General features: G+C 49.4%; 7 protein-coding genes across 7 annotated transcripts; 3 read left to right on the top strand and 4 right to left on the bottom strand.

Annotated features, from left to right (window-relative positions):
* Positions 1–2,007: 2,007 nt before the first annotated feature.
* A1O1_05052 (uncharacterized protein) lies at positions 2,008–4,001 on the top strand (the record flags this gene model as incomplete). Its single annotated transcript, XM_007725940.1, has 6 exons — positions 2,008–2,399; positions 2,458–2,602; positions 2,659–2,936; positions 2,992–3,603; positions 3,661–3,794; positions 3,865–4,001. The coding sequence occupies 6 exons, from the start codon at positions 2,008–2,010 to the stop codon at positions 3,999–4,001; spliced, it is 1,698 nt and encodes a 565-aa protein (XP_007724130.1).
* Positions 4,002–7,268: 3,267 nt separating this feature from the next.
* Positions 7,269–8,523, top strand: A1O1_05053 (uncharacterized protein; the record flags this gene model as incomplete). Its single annotated transcript, XM_007725941.1, has 2 exons — positions 7,269–7,637; positions 7,690–8,523. The coding sequence occupies 2 exons, from the start codon at positions 7,269–7,271 to the stop codon at positions 8,521–8,523; spliced, it is 1,203 nt and encodes a 400-aa protein (XP_007724131.1).
* Positions 8,524–8,573: 50 nt separating this feature from the next.
* On the bottom strand, positions 8,574–9,590 carry A1O1_05054 (uncharacterized protein; the record flags this gene model as incomplete). The annotated part of the gene is made up of 4 exons (XM_007725942.1): positions 8,574–8,814; positions 8,869–8,905; positions 8,956–9,461; positions 9,541–9,590. The coding sequence occupies 4 exons, from the start codon at positions 9,588–9,590 to the stop codon at positions 8,574–8,576; spliced, it is 834 nt and encodes a 277-aa protein (XP_007724132.1).
* Positions 9,591–10,253: 663 nt separating this feature from the next.
* Positions 10,254–11,815, bottom strand: A1O1_05055 (uncharacterized protein; the record flags this gene model as incomplete). The annotated part of the gene is made up of 4 exons (XM_007725943.1): positions 10,254–10,367; positions 10,418–10,829; positions 10,881–11,353; positions 11,411–11,815. 4 exons carry the CDS (start codon positions 11,813–11,815, stop codon positions 10,254–10,256), a joined length of 1,404 nt encoding a protein of 467 aa, XP_007724133.1.
* An 834-nt stretch (positions 11,816–12,649) lies between these two features.
* A1O1_05056 (glutamine synthetase) lies at positions 12,650–14,329 on the top strand (the record flags this gene model as incomplete). Its single annotated transcript, XM_007725944.1, has 5 exons — positions 12,650–13,076; positions 13,146–13,402; positions 13,464–13,516; positions 13,570–14,241; positions 14,299–14,329. The coding sequence occupies 5 exons, from the start codon at positions 12,650–12,652 to the stop codon at positions 14,327–14,329; spliced, it is 1,440 nt and encodes a 479-aa protein (XP_007724134.1).
* A 690-nt stretch (positions 14,330–15,019) lies between these two features.
* Positions 15,020–16,333, bottom strand: A1O1_05057 (uncharacterized protein; the record flags this gene model as incomplete). Its single annotated transcript, XM_007725945.1, has 2 exons — positions 15,020–15,786; positions 15,856–16,333. 2 exons carry the CDS (start codon positions 16,331–16,333, stop codon positions 15,020–15,022), a joined length of 1,245 nt encoding a protein of 414 aa, XP_007724135.1.
* Positions 16,334–16,936: 603 nt separating this feature from the next.
* Positions 16,937–18,786, bottom strand: A1O1_05058 (uncharacterized protein; the record flags this gene model as incomplete). Its single annotated transcript, XM_007725946.1, has 4 exons — positions 16,937–17,250; positions 17,359–18,053; positions 18,129–18,569; positions 18,767–18,786. 4 exons carry the CDS (start codon positions 18,784–18,786, stop codon positions 16,937–16,939), a joined length of 1,470 nt encoding a protein of 489 aa, XP_007724136.1.
* Positions 18,787–19,174: the final 388 nt, after the last annotated feature.

Here is a 19,174-nt window from a genome sequence, read left to right on the forward strand (position 1 = left end):
TATCTTTCTCTCGCCAACCACGATGATGACCCAATGCTGAAAACTGCTCCCTATGAGGTGGACACTTTGCTGTGGCTCTGCTTCCGGCATGCTCATCGGTTGCGGCTTGATATGTACAGTGGCGATGATGATGCTGAACATTCCGTCCGAGGCACAGTGCCTGATTCCCAAAAGTGGCAGCTTCGTTGACCATGCTTGCCTCCACAGCACGTTCTGCCGAATCGAGTGTTTGCGGGATTCGAAGGGAATTCATGGCCTTGATGGTCCTGACTGGAGCAATGTCCCTCGAGGTCCAGAAAATCAGTCTGCTGGTCGTACCGACTTCGGTCGTAACGGCGCGAACAGAATGTTAAACCAATATCTCCAATTGCAGCTCTTTCAAAAGCAGACCCTGGTCTGAGCAAGATTATCGTACACCTTTTCACATTATGGACGTTCGATATTGTCCAGGCCACCAGGAGGATGTCAGAGGAAGGATTGACCAGGCCTCATCGCCAGGCTGCGGCGTATAGGAAGGGAGGTACTGTGCCCGATTAGTAAGGAGTCAGCGGAGGCGGCTGACAGACAGGACAGTCGATGTTTGGATACCTAGGGTAGCTACGGCGTTCCCTGCGCTGACACCCATGATTAGGTACGCAGATGCAGGTCTTGCTCACTGCAGCATGTACTATAAGAAAGAATGAGATGAGATGGTCACGGATCCGCAGAAGGATTGCAAGGACGCAGGTTCGTACAACGTACGTACATAGGTACCTAGGTACCCAGGTAGTAGCTACTGGGCATCTCTCTCATTTGAGAGGAAGGAGCGACTGCCCGTTCTTCTGGCAGCCTCCTTCTGAGCTGGACCGCCGGCAGCACTGCAACTCATATGATCACACTCCTACCTAGGAACGCGGAGCAGATAGACCATAAGCCAATTTGGCGAGATCGTAAAGCCTGAGATATGTTGGACAAGTATCGCTCAGCTACCTACCTGACCAAACCATGCAGTGTATCGCCACGTTCTTGAGAAGTTCTTTATATAGGTACCGGTGGTCCCTCCACGACATTTTCCTCTGATGTCTCTTCGAATTTGAGAACCACTTCAGCCGGCTCATCATTTTGATATATGCACGTCTAGAATTCTCCATCAACTCAACCACGAGAAAACGACCTACTTGTGTTCTCAGCAACAAAGTGAAACGACGATCTGACCTCTCATAGTTCAGCAATATGTGCTTCAAAGCTGCTCTGACACGAAATATTGCCAGCAGGTGGTTGATTGGGGAACCCCTTCGATCACAGCAGTGGTCGGCTTAAAGACTCATTTTCCATGGGATGGTCCAGAGCTGAGACATCGCAAGGAAGATAAATCGTAGTAGGGAGTGATCCAAGTGTTACCAGGCATACTATTGCGATGATATGTGTCAGCTGTTTAGGACCAATGTTGTTTGAATACCTACAGCCTACCCGGCAGCTTAGGTATCTTAGGTACCTAATCAGTAAGGCTTTGATGCAAGCTTTTGTCCACTCAGCCCTAATATTATTGTATCAGTACCTGTATAGACTAGATAATCCAGATAGCGCATATGAAATTGAAGTCACGTGTATTGATTGCTCTAGTTGCGTCTTTCTCTCCGAGATTCCCCTCCTGCTCGCTTAGTACTTCTCGTAGTACAATGCCGTCATGTACGATCACTGCACACCACAGCGCCTTCCACGTACCTGCCTACATACCGACCTAGGGTATATTCATCTGGGACTCTTGATGAGGCGCTTCTCTTCGACAATCTTGATTGCGGCAATTAATCAGCCACCTGCAGCGTCCCTGGAAAATATTGATAGAGCCGGCGCCCATGCCAGCATGTCGAACGCACAGATAAATCATAAATATGATGACGCACGGCGGCTCATCTCCACCTGACACAATCAATAAACTGCGCAGGCCGTCCATACACATATCGCAACGACACCAAGGCATACCGTCTGCAACCGGCCGAAACACTGGGAATCACACCAAGTGTCGGCATGTCCGACCGCGATAGCGACATCGAGAAGGCGGAACTCCCTGTTAGACGTTCCACCGACAATGACACCTCAAGTTCGGCCTCAGATATATCAGACTTGGAGAAGGCCGACACCGTGCCTGACCCAATCCCTACCAGCCGAGTCACACCCACCGCTACTGCTCAGCAATCAGGAATATGGAGGTCTCGATCGCAGGCCACCGATGGATTCGGCACTTACAACCTAGAAGAGGATGATGACCAGTTAGACAGCATTTTGGCCGTTCAGCGGACTCCAACAGATGCATACGAGGTGCGGTGGGATGGGAAAGATGACAAGCTGTTTCCTCGGAATTTCAGCATTGCCCGGAAGTGGCTTATTGTGTCCATTGTCTCCCTCTCCTCTTTTCTAGTGTCAGCACCCTGAACATGCTACAAGTCCCAGATCATGGCATGGCTGACGCTTTGACAGAACCTGCACGTCTTCCCTATATTCTGTCACCTACGACCAGATCATGGATGAATTCCATATTTCAAGAGAGGTTGCTACGCTGGGACTTTCCACGTTTGTGCTCGGCTTAGCCGTAGGCCCCATGATGCTGGCTCCGCTAAGTGAGGTATCTCGTCCTTCTTCCCCATCTGCAAGACCTTGTTCCGTTAACATGAACCCCAGTTCTACGGCCGGCGACCCATCTATCTTGCCTCAATGAGCATGTTTGTGATATGGCTTGTTCCCGAAGCGGTTGCTCAGAACATCGGCACCATTCTGGTGAGTCGATTTTTCGATGGGCTGGCTGGCAGTGCATTTCTCGCTGTCGCCGCCGGTACAGTCGTGGACATGTTCGACTCGAGACAGATTGCTTTTCCTATGATGATCTATACTGCCTCCCCCTTCCTTGGGCCTGCAGCTGGCCCGATCATCGGGGGTTTCATCAATGAGTATACTTCATGGTAGGACGACCATTCCCCCACATCCCCTACTTTTCGGTCACTAATAACGCTACAGGCGGTGGTCATTCTACGTCCTTCTGATCTGGAGCGGGGTTCTCTTTGTCACAGTGATTCTTTTTGTGCCGGAGACATTTCACAAAATTCTGCTCAAGAAGAAGGCGCAACGGAAACGAAAGGAGACGGGGAATGACCGCTGGTGGGCCTCGGCGGAGCTTGACGAGAGCTCCGTCGTTCTCAGGATCATCCGTGCTTGCTACACACCAGTCCTGTTGCTTGCACTGGAACCAATGTGCCTAATGCTCTGCCTCTATTCGGCCATCCTCCTAGGTATCGTCTACCTGTTGTTCGGCGCAATTCCTCTCATCTTCCGGACGAATCACGGCTTTGAGCTCTACCAGAACGGACTAGCTTTCCTAGGGATCGGAATTGGTATGCTCGCCGGCGTCGTAACCAATCCCTACTGGGACAAGAACTATCAACGTCTTGTAAAAGGTTACGAGGAAAAGATGGGTCAGAAAGATATTCAGCCCGAGCCAGAATTTCGATTACCCCCTGCCATGGCTGGCGCTATACTTGTCCCAATTGGCCTTTTCTGGTTCGGATGGACGACATATGCAAGTGTGCACTGGATCGTCCCAATAATTGCAACTGCTTTTTTCGGTGCTGGGTAAGTTTCCTGTTGGTTCAACCGCATCAGGATGTTGTCTTCTAACAAGTGAAATAGTGTCTTCCTTGCTTTCACCGGCATATTAACCTTCCTGGTGGACGCATACGCCGACTACGCTGCGAGTGCTGTTGGGGCCAACGTACTTGTGCGGTTAGCATTCGCTGCAGGATTCCCGCTGTTTGGAGTCCAAAGTAAGTCAGGACTATTTGGTACTCCTGTGCGTTCGCGTGGCATGTTGAAGCTGACGATTTCTCCCTACAGTGTATGAAGTTCTCGGCTATCAATGGGCATCCTCTCTACTGGGGTTTCTCGGGCTTGCCTGCCTGCCGCTCCCGTTTCTTTTCTTTAAGTACGGTCGACGAATTCGGGCCAGAAGCAGATTTCAGGTCAAAACTTGAACTTAAAACTTAGTTACCTAACACTAGTACTAACTACTAAGTTGTACTAGGACTTACTAGTATCATATTAGAGGTTAATTCTACATTAATACTCGTAGACTAAGTGCTGGATTTAATATATATAAGTACTTAGCACTAGTAGTACTAGTACCTAGTAGTTCAAAACCGACCTACTAGATTAAAGTACTACTAGATTAAAACTATATTAAAGCTCTAATCTAGTTCTAATCTAGTAAGTATTTAGTATTTAGAACTACTAAGTCTACTAAGTACCAACTAACCTAGCCGCTATAGGATATATATACCTAGTACTAGTACGTACTACTAGTATGATACTACTTAGATACCTACTACTAGATAGGTAATAGTACTATAGTGCCCACACCCCCTTAAGTTCAAACCTGTATAGATACAATATAGATACCGTATCGAGACAGCTTTAGAGTCTCCTAAGAGGCTCTAGTACTTCTCTATATAGCTTCGAGCTTTTGAATAGCTTCGAGTTCTACTAGTAGCTTCGAGTTCTATTATAGCTTCGAGCTTTTTAATAGGTTCTTTTAGTTTAGCTCTTTTTAAAGCTATTAATTTTTAAAGTTTCAAGTTTACGATAAAAAGTGGATAACTCGGCTAAGCTCTAACTCTTTAACTAGCTATACTATAAAGCTAATAAATTTTTTATAAGTATAAAACCCTATATTTTAGGTATATGAGCTATTTCTATAAGTACTACTATAGAGTACTAAGTAATAGAAGACTTAGATGTTTTTTTTAAAAAAAAGGTTTATCTATTTCGAAGCTCGAAGCTAGTTTAAAGCTAGTATAAAGCTCAAGAATTCTCAGCGATTTAAGGACTTCTCGGAGAAGCTTCTCAGAAGCTTCTAAGAAGTATCGGAGAAGACTCCGAAGCTGTCTCAATACGGTATCTATACTGATTTAAACTTAAGGGGGTAGGCACTATAGTAGTACTAAAGTTATCTAGTAAGTATATTAGATATAGTCTAGATAGGGTAGGATTATATATATTAAACATGGCCTTAGAGAAATCTTATTACGAAATCGTGTTAAAACCGTATTGAAACCGTGTTGAAACTAGGTATTATAAACTAGTATAACAGTAATCTGATTCAAGATTAAGTTTGATCTATGATCCCTATTTGATTTAGTATCGATTCTAAATCGATACCTACTTGATTAGTACGACTTACTCAGTAAGTATAGAACCCTCCGCGGAGTCCACGGAGCCTTGCGCATAAAAAGTACGTTCTGGCTACTACTAGTAGTAATCAGCAGCGGGCGGTATACTACTACTACTACTACTACTACTACTACTACTACTACTACTACTACTACTACTACTACTACTACTACTACTACTACTACTAAAGAGATAGGTAAGTAGTTGCGATCTGTCTCTTCTATATCTCTATCTATCTATCTATCTCGTCTATATCTCTCTATATCTTCTATCTTAATAATCGGAGTATTAAGAAGAGAAGGATTATACGAGGGTGTCGGTTCGTAGGAGGGCGCCGGATTATTAATAGGAGGAGTAGAAGAGATAGGATTCGGGAACTCTTTAACGAGGCTGTGTTTTCGTTGAATTCGCTGGCGGGTACCCTCTATATCTCCTCCTATAACGGAGGACTGAAAATAGGGTCCTAACTAAAGTAAGTGATAACCCTAGTGCTAGGGCTAGGACTAAAGGGGTAAAAAGAGCGCTAGTAAGTACTAACCATAGAAGAGTGTCACGAATCGTTCCTCGGGGTCACGATATCGATCAGGGTTTCCTGATGTGTGAGAAGGCAGGAGGACAGTATTCCAGGGCACAAGGGTAAGTCAGAACGAAAGCTATCAACGCGATGGTAACGTCTAGCTTGTGAACGAAGTTGACTACGAGAGACTATGAGCTGCTATGGAAAGATGGAAGACTATATGTCTAGACATAAGAGACTCGTAGTGCTCTGCTGTGCTCTGTTGCTCTGCTCAGCAGAGCAATACAGAGCACAGAGCATAAGGTGTCACGTGACTCTGCCTTGCCTCGCAAGGCTTTCACGTGCTCCTTCGGCAATCCTGCCTTCTCTGGCCACTGTTCCTGGTTGGATGTCATGCCTGGCCTACGTCTGCATGAATCCTAACAAGTAGGAGTCCTTATATCGACGAAATAGAGAGATATAGAGATATAGAGATATAGAAGAGAAAGATAGAGAAGTAAAAGAAGAAGAATAAGAGAGGGAGGAGCGCTTTACTTATAGATCTTCTATCTGCGCTTTAGGCACGTGGCACCCACCGTATTATCTGCCGTTTCGGCAACTACTTACCAATCTCTTAGTATGATGGACTTGTTCGTGTACACATCGCGTCCATGATAGTGCTTGATTGCGGACGGAGCGCCCACTTCGAATCCCTTGCGCTTGCCACTTACGCGCTCCAAAGGACCCTGGATAGTATTTTCAGCTCACTGCGGATTCATGTGCTCTTGCAGGGAGTATCGACGGCTTCTTTGCGGCGTGGGGGTCTGTGTAAATATGGTCTCGGAGTGATAAGATACATATTAGCTACTGTAGCTGAGTACCTAGGCTAAAGTACTATCGTACGTAGTACCTACTAGTATGTTATCACTGCGTACGATAAGCATGTTCTCCACAATCGCGAGCTTGGCAGTGAATTTACAAGCTCCGTATCTCAGGCCACACTCACTGCTTCCTTACACCACTTACCTACCTAGGTACCATCCGGGTCCCCTGGGAAACTCAATATGTCGTGACAGCCAGGATTATGGCGACATCTCCAGACTCTCAGAAAGGAAGACCGGTTCGTCCAAGACCGCTAATTCGTGTTCGGACGGGGTGCTTCACCTGTCGTAACCGCAAGAAGAAATGTGACGAGAAGAAACCGTTGTGTACAGGATGCTTGAGAAACCAGCTACAGTGCCGCTGGCCTACTAAGATAGACCCAGGAGTTTCGAACAACGCCGGAGTAATTAACCAAGTACAGGTGGAAGAGGCTGAAGATGATACGCCGTTTTCAGAGACACCCGACCAGGCGTTAGTGGCAGACTCGGAGGCTGGATGGTCAGCTAATTTCCAGCGGTCGCCAGTTCACGAGAATTACGCGCCAGATGATAGCCACGGCCTGGAGATTGCTTGGAATGATACTCCAGAAACAGATCAAGCGCAAAGCTTTTCAAGCCCTGATATTCGTGGCGGGTCGGGAATAGCAACGGGTCCTATGCCGATCGCCATCATGCCAGCATCAGCGCTCTCAGTAATGTCGTCCGCTCTGACGATACCAAACACACTATCTCCTCTACCCCTGGATAGACCGGATTCCTCTCAGCTTTTGACTCACTTTCTCGCTCGAACCGCCAATACTATGGGAAACGGCTCAACCGACGCAAACCCATTCATTGTGCAACTGATACCGCTGGCATTTTCACATGAACTAATCTTAGATCTTGTTCTGACTCAAAGTGCTGTCCACCGAGCGGTTTCCGAGCTTGCAAAGGCTGACGATACTGCAAATGAGCACTATCGCGGGTCTTTGCGACTGTTTCGAAAGCATCTAAGTCGTTTCACAGGCGACAGTGGTAACACAATGATCCTCGCAGCTGCGGCTTTGATTATGTGCTTCACAGAGGTACGGTGTGCCCTCGTTGCAAACCAGAAGGAATGAGCTAACCATGTACTAGACGGCGAAAGGAGATATCAATGGTGCCGTCTTCCGCCATCTCGTGGCTGCAAGGCACTTTTTGCGTGAGATCCTTGCCCGGGAGAGCCCTTCGATGACATACGACTTGAAGACCTTTCTCGTTGAATACTACATATACTCTGCGACTACAAGCATAATATCTGTCGAGCCGAGATCTGATACGCAATTCTTACTAAGTCCCGAGATAGAAAGCTTTGCACAACATCTTACCACTATTGGCTACGTTGGTCACCTATGTGGATGCTGGATGGACCTTCTGCTTTTGATTCCTCAAATATTCGAACTGGGCCGCAAGGCATTTCCGGACAATAAAAGCGACCAAGTCGCCTTTCCAACTGCCGACGACATGATCGTGTTCTCAAATTTACATGCTCGGATTGTGTCGTACTCGCCGTACGGCTCTGTGAGCTCTGAAACAGCAACCACCGGCTATATCTACCAGCAAGCCATGCTGCTGTACCTTTTAACATGTCTCAATGGGTTGGAAGCGCAGGACCCCGGCAAATATCGAAGCATGGTAGCGGCAGCAATTTCGGAAGCAGCATCCCATATTCTACAGCTACCCGCCACAGCTCGCGTCAATACCAGTCTTTGTTGGCCACTTGCCGTCATTGGTGCCTGCGTTGCGGATTCCGCAATCCAAGATGTCCTACGGACCCGTTTACAGTTTATGCTACAAACGCTGGGCCTAGGAAACGTTAGGCAGACGGCAAGGCTTCTCGAGCATATCTGGGAAATGCCTTTGAGCCAACGAAGTCCGTGGACTATATACCGAACAATGCAAGAAAACCAGATATGGATCTCATTTGCCTGAGTCATGAATGGCTTCTGATGATGGAAATGCCCTCTAAGAAGAATTCGCTCTCATTTCCCGAGATTTTGGGGCGCTTCTGTGGGCGGTCCTTCTGGCGTCACGTATGCTTTTGTCAGACCTCCATCGACCACAAAGTCGGCCGCATTGACGAACGACGATTCATCGCTGGCGAGGAAGATGACAGCCCATGCTTGCTCAATGGCTTCACCAAATCGACCGGTCGGGAAGTGCACCTCTCGTCGGTGTCTCTTTTCTTTGTCGGTACCGAGCCAGTCTTGTAGCATCGGAGTACTGTTCCAGTCAGAACCAGGTCGTTCCTTTCCGAGGATCAGAGGAATTACTCACTTCAAGGGAGCCGGACACAGAGAATTGAATCGATATCCTGTTATGTTATCAGACGGCGACCCCGGGGAATGGGACGACTGATCTCACCTTCACGGGCGTGTACAATGGCCAATTCCCTGGTCAAGGCCAACACAGCACCTTTACTGGCTGTGTACGCTAGCTGTGGAGTGGCAGCCCCAACGAGTGCGACCATGCTGGCGGTGTTTATGACACTCGCCTTCTTCTTCCCGTTCTTCCTGAAGCTTCGCACGGCATGTTTCGAGCCATACCACACGCCCTTGACGTTAATATTCATGGTCAGATCCCAGATTGAGTCTGAGCACTCCTCAGCGTCGCCGTCCCTGGGATGCATGATGCCAGCATTGTTGAACATAACGTCGAGGCCTCCCCACGTATCAAGATGATCAACAGCGGCTTCGATGTCTGATTCCTTGATCACATCGACCACCTTGGCCTCGACACGGCCCTGACGTGTCGGGACCACGTCCTTTGCTTTTGCGAGAGCCTTTTCGAGACTCGGCGCGCTCACATCTGCCATGAGGACCGATGCCCCTTCCTGAAGCATCAGGATTACCGTCTCGAGGCCAATACCACTAACCGAGGCATGAGCATGCGCACCAACTGGAGGCGTATTGATCCCCAGCAAAGCTGAAAGACTGAGTGGTTACTCACCCTGCCGCACCAGTGACAATGGCATTTTTGCCTGATAATCTTCCCACCATTGTCGTGAGCTGGTATTTCGATTTACCTAGGACTTGGAAGAATGTCTACCCAGAAAATGAACGCTATGAGGAAGATGACACTATCACAATGGACATGGAGAATAAGTCTTCTAAGAGCAATTCATCTGGCTCGCGTGGCCTATATGGACTCGAGCGGAAAGAGAGTTTCCGAATCTGTTTAATCTCCGGGCGCGTGGCGGGTCCAATCTCGGACAGGAGCAGCCTATTTCGTGAGGATACTACCGACTGCCAGAGTGATCATGAGATGAATATTGCGCCAGACCGTTGTCGAGCGCGGCTATCTGAATTTACATCTGAGGGACCGCGGGTCGGACAAATAATGGGGTCAGTGTGCTGTTTGCCGCCGCTAGCCTCATTACGACAAGAAATGCTCCGAGCGACCCGTTACCACCACTACGCCTGCAGTACCGAGCCATGGGACGCCGATTCCATCTTTACGCTGTTCTGTGACACCATATTACTAAGTATTTTGTTTTCGTTGAGACGGATGTTAGACACGGAATGGGCAACTTGATGGGATCCCAATGCCTGTGCAGATCTACCTCTGGCTTATCCTGTTTACTAAGTACTCTGGGAGCCAGAATTGGCGATGCTAATTCTCTACTCGGCCATCTACCACGTCGGCTGCACGGTGGACGCAGCTTATGCCTGAATTTCCTTCACATGGTTGCTTTTTAGCTTGAAAAAGGCATCAAACCCGCGGGGCCCAAGAGTGCAGCCGAGCCCGGAATCCTTCCAGCCGGTCCATGCAAGATCCTGCCGTCTAGTCAGTGAAGCACACGCGAGACTCCAAGTTGGATACGTACTGGACTGGGATAATCACACCGATTGACAAAGACCGTCCCAGCTTCCAATTCCTGGATCAACTCCTCTCCTTTTGAGATATCCTTTGTCCACACACTGGCTGTGAGACCATAGTCGCTATCGTTCATCAGCCGCACGGCTTCTTCATCACTGGCCACTTTCGAGACTGGAATCACAGGTCCAAAGGTCTCGTATTTCATAACCTGCATTTCATGGTTCGTATTCAGGAGAAGCCGCGGTGGAACATAGTTCCCGTCTTTCGGTGGGTTTTCAAAAGTGGAATTCTTCGGTGTGGCATCAACGGCACCCCGGGCGAGGGCATCTTCAATTTGCTGGTTGATAGACCGAACCGCTGCCTGGGAGATGACGGGCCCAACGTTGGTGGATTTGTCCATTGGATCACCAAGCTTGTATCTGCTGCCAATCAGTCGTTTAGAGGGATCTGGGTCGCCGGACATCACTCACTGCTTTAATTCTTCCTGCACTTCTTTCACGAATGCATCGTGGACGGCAGCGTGCACGTAGATCCTCTCGACTGCACAGCAACTCTGGCCTGAGTTGAAGACTGCACCATCGACAAGCTGAGCAGCCACATATTTCAGGTCTGCATCAGGTCGTACGTATGCCGGGTCATTGCCTCCCAGCTCCAGGTTCAAAGGAATGATTCTGGACGAGGTCCATTCGCGCAGTGTCAATCCAACCGCCGTTGAGCCAGTGAATGAGATGAGTTGGATCTCGGGCAACAATGATAGCTCTTTCAACATCTTGGGATCTCCTGACTGAACTACTTGAAGGACACCTTTCGGAAGTCCTGCCTCCGTGAAGATCTCGGCAATGCGATCGCCAACCAGCGGTGTTTGAGGGGAAGGCTTCAGGATGACCGAATTCCCTGCAAGCAGCGCAGGGATGAGGGCATTGACAAGAATCAAATAGGGGAACTGTTCGGCTATCAGCGTACATGTCATGGTATCCCCAGAACACTTTCCGGCACCTACATTCCATGCAAACACGATGAGCACAGGGCCAATTGGCTCCTTCTTGAGGTACCTCTTGAACCCTGCTTCTGGAAGTCCAGGGATATCCTCCAGAGCCTCGTTGGAAATATCGAGGAGGTATTTCGCTCTTTTCTGCATCGTGTCGATCTCTTTGGCACTGTATGCTATCGGCCGACCCATCTGTTCGGTGATCTCCCGGCCCAGCTCCTCCTTGCGTTCCTGGATGATATCGAGCGCCTTGACGATCAAGTTCTGACGATCCTGCAGAGACAACTTCTTCCAGTTGTTGAATGCATCTTTAGAGTCGGAGGCAACCCTCCGAGCCTCTTCGATAGTGGTCCCTTCACGTTCGAGGATCACTTTGTTTGTTGATGGGGATACCGTGCGGATCACCTCTTGCGCCATCTTGCTCTTGAGTCTGGTCCCAGGACCAAAGGCACCAGATGCTTTTGTAGATAAAAGATGATTGATATATTGTAAACCGTAATAGGGAGAGAATTTTACCACCGACTTATAACTCCATAGCCACCTCCGTCCATATGTTTCGGTATATCATATTGTCAATCCACAGCTCGCTCACCCCGGTAATACGTCCGAAGGTGTGGATCTAAAGGGTGCTAAATTCCCATTTCAGACGCTCCGCTCAATTGGTGAGGAGCCTCGTGACGATGTGTGTCAGCATGCTTTAGACTTGGGCAGGCATAGATTGGACTTGAATTGAACGTCGCGGCTCGAGAGCGCACATGTTTCACGAGTTTCACGAGCCCGCGGCGTTCAACGACCAGACTGACATCCATTGTGGAGCGCGGCTAGATAAGGAAGGTGAGAAAGTACGTACATGCACGCGCCGGTCCGCCGGAGTAGCCCCAGCCTGGCCATCAGCCCGCCTATCTCCTTGAACCCCATCGTATCTCTCTGTTTAGGACAATTTTGCGGCGTTCTGATGGGATGGTTCATCTTACAGTCTCCTGCAAGCAAGGTCCCAGACTCATGGGAGTGCTCGACTGATCTACCGCCGTGCCTACGCAATCGGAGAACTGTGCGGCTCACTCCCCGCAGATACCTAGGTAGATAGATGTAGTTGCCTGGCCTTGGTATTTGACTCTTGTGTTGTGTTTCGTTGATTGGCATATTCCGGTCTCTATCTGGTGATATCAACCTCGAGGACTGCTCTTGAACAACGGTCACATCAACCATCTGGCACATTACATTCACCAAATCTCAAGCCCTACTATCACTATGGGCAGCACCTCTGACGATGTCCCGACAAAGGACAACATTGCTGCGCTGTTGGCCAATGATCAGATGGTCAAGGTTGGGTGTATCGACAGCGACGGCGTCTTGCGAGGCAAAATCATGTCCACAGAAAAGTTCCTTTCAAGTATCGACCAGGGCTTCGGCATGAGCTCAGTCTTGTTTGGTTGGGACATACAAGATACTCTCTACACCACCGAGACAACCATCTGTCCAGCAGCAGAGGGGTATGGTGATTTCGCCGCCATACCGGATCTTAGTTCATTCAGACGTCTCCCGTGGGAGGACAACATACCACTTTTCCTGTTTCGGCTGATGTCGAAGAACGGCCCGGTTGCAGCTGATGGGAGGGGCATACTGAAATCACTGTGCAACAAGATTGGTACACGAGGTCTCAAATCCCTCGCAGGAAGTATGCTCCATGTGATGCCTTAAGGCACCAGAAATAAAGGCTATTGCTCTACTAATTCGTTGCTTGTAGTTGAGCTAGAGTTTATGAATTTCCAAACGCCAACCGAGGACGGGTATTCCTCGTCAGGATACCGCAATTTGGCAGCATATCTATCCAACAACGCTCCAGGCAGTCTTCGCACCTTGACCCAAGGATCATTCTGTTACAGCCTCACCAGGCCCATGGCCAACAAGCAGTATTTCCATCAAATCTTCAACGATTCTCTCCGGTTCAAGACGGATCTCGAAGGCTGGCACACTGAAAGTGGTCCTGGAGTATTTGAAGCTGTAAGTAGTGGTCTTGATGGCACATCCTTCTTAGAGTGGCGGCTAACATACGTTTTCCCAGGCTCTGAAGGTGCAAGAGATTGATGAATTGGCAGACCGAGCTACCCTGTTCAAGTAAGTGAGATTCCCGATATTCGAAGTAACAGTGCTCACCGTTGATCCGCCAGGCTTCTCGTCAAGTCAATCGGAGTAGAAAGAAACATCACCCCATGCTTCATGGCGAAACCTGTGCATGGTCTACCTGGAAATTCGGGGCACATCCACATCTCACTGGTTGATAAGGACGGCAAGAACGCCTTTGCCCGCAAAGAACCAGACACGAACGCACAATGGAAAGACATTGAAAATGTCTCGGATATCGGTCGACAGTTCCTCGCAGGCTTGCTCCTTGCACTCCCAGATCTGATGCCTCTGTTGGCACCGACCATCAACTCGTACAAGCGACTCGTGGAGAACTACTGGGCACCAGTCAATGTCAGCTGGGGCCTCGAAGATCGGTCTGCTTCCATCAGACTGATCGCGCCACCCGTCTCGAAGCCAGGTGCCACCCGATTCGAAATCCGCATTCCTGGAGCAGACCTAAACCCTCACTATGCTCTTGCCGCCATTCTCGGAGCTGGCTGGAGAGGAATCGAACAACAGCTGGAAATCCCCGTTCCACCTTGCTCTGCAAGGCTTGACAAACCGGAGTTACTGCCTAACAGTTTAGATGCGGCTGTTGCCAGGTTCCGGGCGCCAAGGAGTCTTTCGCGAGAGATCTTCTCCGACGAATTTGTCGATTTCTTTGCTGCTTCCCGCGAACATGAAATTCGACTGTACAAGGAAGCCGTGACCGATTGGTAAGCTAAGTACTACATTGGAAGAGCAACATTTACTAACGTTTTTTCCTACAATAGGGAATTCAAACGGTATATAGAGCTGGTCTGATAGTCCGACAGTCAGCAGATGTTTTGGGATGTTAACTCTTCTTCCACTTTTGGACATGGTGGATTCTCAATAGATGGCTTTTACCGCTTCTGCCACCTTGGCCTATTATATGTCTTTCCGCGGCGGATCCGCCAGCCTTGCCAGAACTACCGCGCTTAAGCAAGAAACCACCTCACACCAATAGACACTCCCTCTCCGTTCTCGCTGTGAGATTCCCACCTTGCCACCGTCTGATCATATTCGAAAGGATTCTGGACGCAGGCATCAACATATATTACCCGAATCTCGGATCATCGTAACCAAGTAGCCTTTGACCGAATCCCTCTAGATGTACTTAGAATACCACCAAGCGCAGCTTGAGAGAGAATCCGTAATTCACATGCTTGAAAACCTCCCCGGCGGCTGCTAGCTCTCAACATCATGACATGTACCAGCTTTCTGCATCATGGACTAGTCCTCAGAACACCACCGCTCTTACGTTGGGCGGGCGGCCAGCCTCAAGTTTGCCAATACCATCTTTGGTCCTCAGAACCCCATTCTTGAGCAAAATATACACGCCTTACATCAAGATGCGGCCCGGAATGGGTAGTATGTACCATGTCGATGATGAGAATGATCCAGTGCAGGATCCATGGGTTCCTTGGAAAAGGTTAACAGCGGCGTTTACCATGGGATACGTTTGATAGGTACTCATAGAGAAACAATCAGCTTTTTGCCAGCCATGTCGCCTCGTTTCAGCCTCTCCAGTCCCTGTGGAATTGCTAAGAGGCCTCCAGGAAGTACTTCATACGTTGGCAGCCGGACAAGACCTTGTGCTATCAAGCGACTCAGCCCCACGGCATACTTCCTGCATTCCTCGTTCAGGATAAACTGCTTCATCTCAATATTGAGCACCGAGACGTTCGGAGGCGGTTGAAAACCTGGAGGTAAGAATGACAGAGGAGCAATGGTCGAAGGCTTTGTCCGAGAAAGTGCGCTCACTGCATAACTGGCCGATGTTGGACCCACGATATCCATTGCCATGACCAGCTCCTCGCCACTGATCCGCCGAATGTCGTCCAGGATCTGGTTCTCTGTCTTGCCATCACGGGTTACCACATGCGTGGCGCCGAGATCCCCCGCAAGCTTGCTGGTCTTGGTTGATGTTACCGTGATGACGGTCAAGCCACTGAGAACGGCTAGTTGAATGGCGAATTGTCCCGTGACCGTAGAGCCACCCCAGATCAGGATATAATGTGGGGTTGTTCGTTGTTGTAAGGGGACCGTGGGTTGCTGCTCTGTTGAAGGCATGGGAACTCTGAGCCAGTGCCATAGCGTCATTGCCGCCGTAAGGCCTGGGACACCGAGACAGGCAGCCGATTCAAAACTCAAGCCGGCTGGGACCGGAAGGACAGTATGAGCTGGAGCGACGACACGACTCTGAAAGCAACCAGCCTCTCTTTTCCTGTAGTAAGTACCTATAGACGATGTCAGGTCTTGTTGTCTTGCTGGCTCAAGCCCGGAGGCATGAGGTGGAGTTAACATACCTGTCCAGACTCTGTCACCCACTTCCAGCCCGGTGACACCAGCGCCTATCCTCTCCACTACTCCCGACATCTCTCGGCCAGTGACCCAAGGAAACTCCGGTAGGCAAAATCCAAAGTCGACGGATTTCCAATCGATGGGGTTGAGACCGACTGCACGGGTTGAAATCAATACATCTGAACTCTCGAGTGTCTCTTGCGTCGCGACTTTGATCAACTCATACCGCCCTCTCGACGTCACCACGAGAGCGTCATGATATGGCGATGTGGCTTCTTCTTGGTGGGGAGACCGGTGGAGCTTTGACGGTCCATCTGCGACTCTCTCTGTGATCGTTGTTGATACACGTTTCTCACTGATTCCGAAAGTATGTGATGAAGAGGTCAAGGATAAGTCTTCCTGTTTGGATGTCGTCAAGTCGGCCTTTGTTTTGTGGAGCTTCAAGCTGAGTGGGAAGCAACTGAAGGAGTTCGTAAGTCCCATGTTCAAGATGCCTTCAGAGCTCAACTCCAATGTTGCGATCGTAGAGACCAGTCCTTGGACATTTCAACCGGCCAGGTTTTGGGGGCGAACAAGACTGGTGTGATATAAGAAAGCTCCTTTCTTTTTTAATTGAGCAACGTCAATTACCTATGGCAAGTAAGCATGATTTGCCAGCTGCAATCGTTCTCTGTCTGAGAGGACCACATGCCATGCAATTTTGCTGTTGTATGTGCCAGTAACTGGAAGGCATGTATAGGATATAGCCTTCCGATGCGACGCGCTCCCTCGGAAAGTCTCATCCGATGTACGGACCAACTGGCCCTTGACAAAATCTCCACCCCACTGGCTTCTATGAGCTGGCATTTGTGAACTCTATGTGAATCAATGGCAATATCGACTCCGAATAAGATAGAAAACCACCTGGGATCCCTTGAGCATAGGCAGAGGCCATCCCAAGCCTCTTCTCTGGCCTGATTCACGTTGCCAGGTGCACGCGTGGTATGCAAAATAACAACTTCACACTTTCATCTTCGATAGCAAAAATCCGTAGAATTGATTTGTTCCTCAAGTCCCGAGACGTGGTACATAAAATACCTCGAGAATCTAAGCAGTGATTTGAACCAACTCCTGTGGCTTCGTGGCAAGACTCTCCACGCCACCTGTTATCTCCCGGATTGTTTCCACTACCTTGACCTTCTTCTCTTCTGCATCCCGTATAGCTCTAGCTGCCTCTCTCTCCCTTCTATACTTTGCTGCCGGATGATCATCAAGGACTCGTGCCTGTCCAGGGCTGGCGTACAAGTTCTCCCTGAAAGTACCTCCAGGGACGGGATAATTTAGCCAATAGACACCTCGTCGCTGCAATTCAGGGACTAGAAGGTCGACGACATCTTCGAAACTCTCAGGAAAGTTGGCAGCTACACGCGGCAAGTCAGTAATCATATCCGCCATAAATATTGCATTGCAAAAAGGTTGCAAAAGTCGCAAAAGGTGGCTAGCTGTCTGAGGCACCGGGGTGACCATACCGTAAAGATTGAAGCCGTCAATATCGGCTTCTTCCACCCATTTCTCCATGAAATCTGCCACCATGGCCGGTGTTCCAACCACCACCGGGTAGAGTGAGCCCAAAGCCATTTTGGTACCTAGCTTCCTTGGAGTCCAAGCCTCGTTGCTGCCGTCGCCAGCCTTGAACATCTCGACGATGCCGCGGATAATGTTGTCTCCCGATCCTTCCTTGAATTCAAAAGGCTCATCCAGCGGATATTTGCTCAGGTCTGTATTGGTGTAGCCTCCAAACTTGGCGAGGCCGGCCTCCGGACTCGCATGCCTGGCTGCCGCCTCGTACTTTGCTTGGGCTTCCTCCAGTGTTGGGGCGATAAAAGTGGATAGACCAGCAAACGACTTGACGGATTTGGGGTCTCGGCCACTATCAGCCACTGCCTTCCGGACATCTTTCATGTAAGCAGCTGTTCGGCTGGGGACTAGGGAGCCGCAGAAGAGACCCTCCGCATGGGCGCCGGCTAGAGCAATTCCGGCTTTGGAAGAACCGGCTTGGAAGATGACAGGGACTCGCTGGGGTGATGGGTGTGTTTGCTGCGTGGCAGATATTTTGTGGAATCGACCATCGAACTCGATTTTCTTGATCCTGGCCGGGTCATAGGCCACGTTCCTCTCGACATCCCACACCTGGGCATCGTCGTCCCAGCTACCTTCCCATAAACTTGGATCAGACCCTTTGTTAGCGTCGTTACTTTGCAGCGGAGAATCTGCTTTATAGCGAGAGAAAAGTACTTACCGGTAAACGACGTCGACAAACTCGCCCGCCTTTTCGTACCTTTGATCATGAGGCATGATCGAGTCAAAGCCCATGGCACGAGCAGAAGCGTTCGTGTAGCCTGTCACGATATTCCACCCCAGCCGCCCATCTGTAAGGTGGTCCAGAGTCGCGCAGGACCGAGCAAAGATGTACGGGTTGAGGTACAACGCATTCCCACTGACTGCAAATCCGACAGTCTCGGTTGCTGCCGCCATGGCGGATATGATCATAAATGGATCAAGCTGTGCTACTTGACAGCCTCCTCGGTAAGTCGCATCTGTGTTGCCGCCGTAGACATCATTGACTCCGTAAGAGTCGGCGAAGAAAATGCAAGAGATCTTCCCGCGTTCCGCGATTTTCGCAAGGTCGACATAATACTTGAGGCGATCCTTGTGGCGAGATGCGTCGGTCGGACTTTCTCTGCAGAGACCGTTAATCAGATTCACGAGAAAGATTGCGATCAACTTGCTTCCAACATCCGATGAAGAGATTACCACCAACAGAAGCGGTCTCGAGGAAGTTCAGCTGGAACTTTTTCTTTGGTGGTGCCATTCTTAAAACTTGAAACTTGATTGTAGTAGTTGTTGCGTTCCCCTGGCCAGGATTGGGATTCTTACTCTCTTAAACCCATTCTCATCTTGGGACCCTCATACCCCCGCTTATGCTGATCATTCCGCATGTCGATGGAAGCTCCTACCCCTAACCTTGATGTCCGCCAGAAGTGTAGCGGACTATGGCCCTGGGTTGGCCCTTCATCGGTTAAGTCAGCCGGGTAGTTTGTTTGTCGGATCTGGCCTGCCGGCGGCGAGGGAAGAACAATCATTCGATCCGACCGGCCACGACTCTTTGTCTTCTCAATACGCGACCAGTACATTAGTCAAATCTATAGCCGCGTCGCATCATGAGTGATCCTTCAATTCCGGCGTGGACGATAGGGAAATGTAAGGCTCCCGAGTCGTGTTTGTAATGAATAGACGCTGTAGCTAAATGATTGCAATAAGGGAAAGACTCGCGAGAGGTACTAG

This window comes from Capronia coronata (genome assembly GCF_000585585.1).
Source record: "Capronia coronata CBS 617.96 chromosome Unknown acBCG-supercont1.4, whole genome shotgun sequence".
NCBI lineage: Eukaryota > Fungi > Ascomycota > Eurotiomycetes > Chaetothyriales > Herpotrichiellaceae > Capronia > Capronia coronata.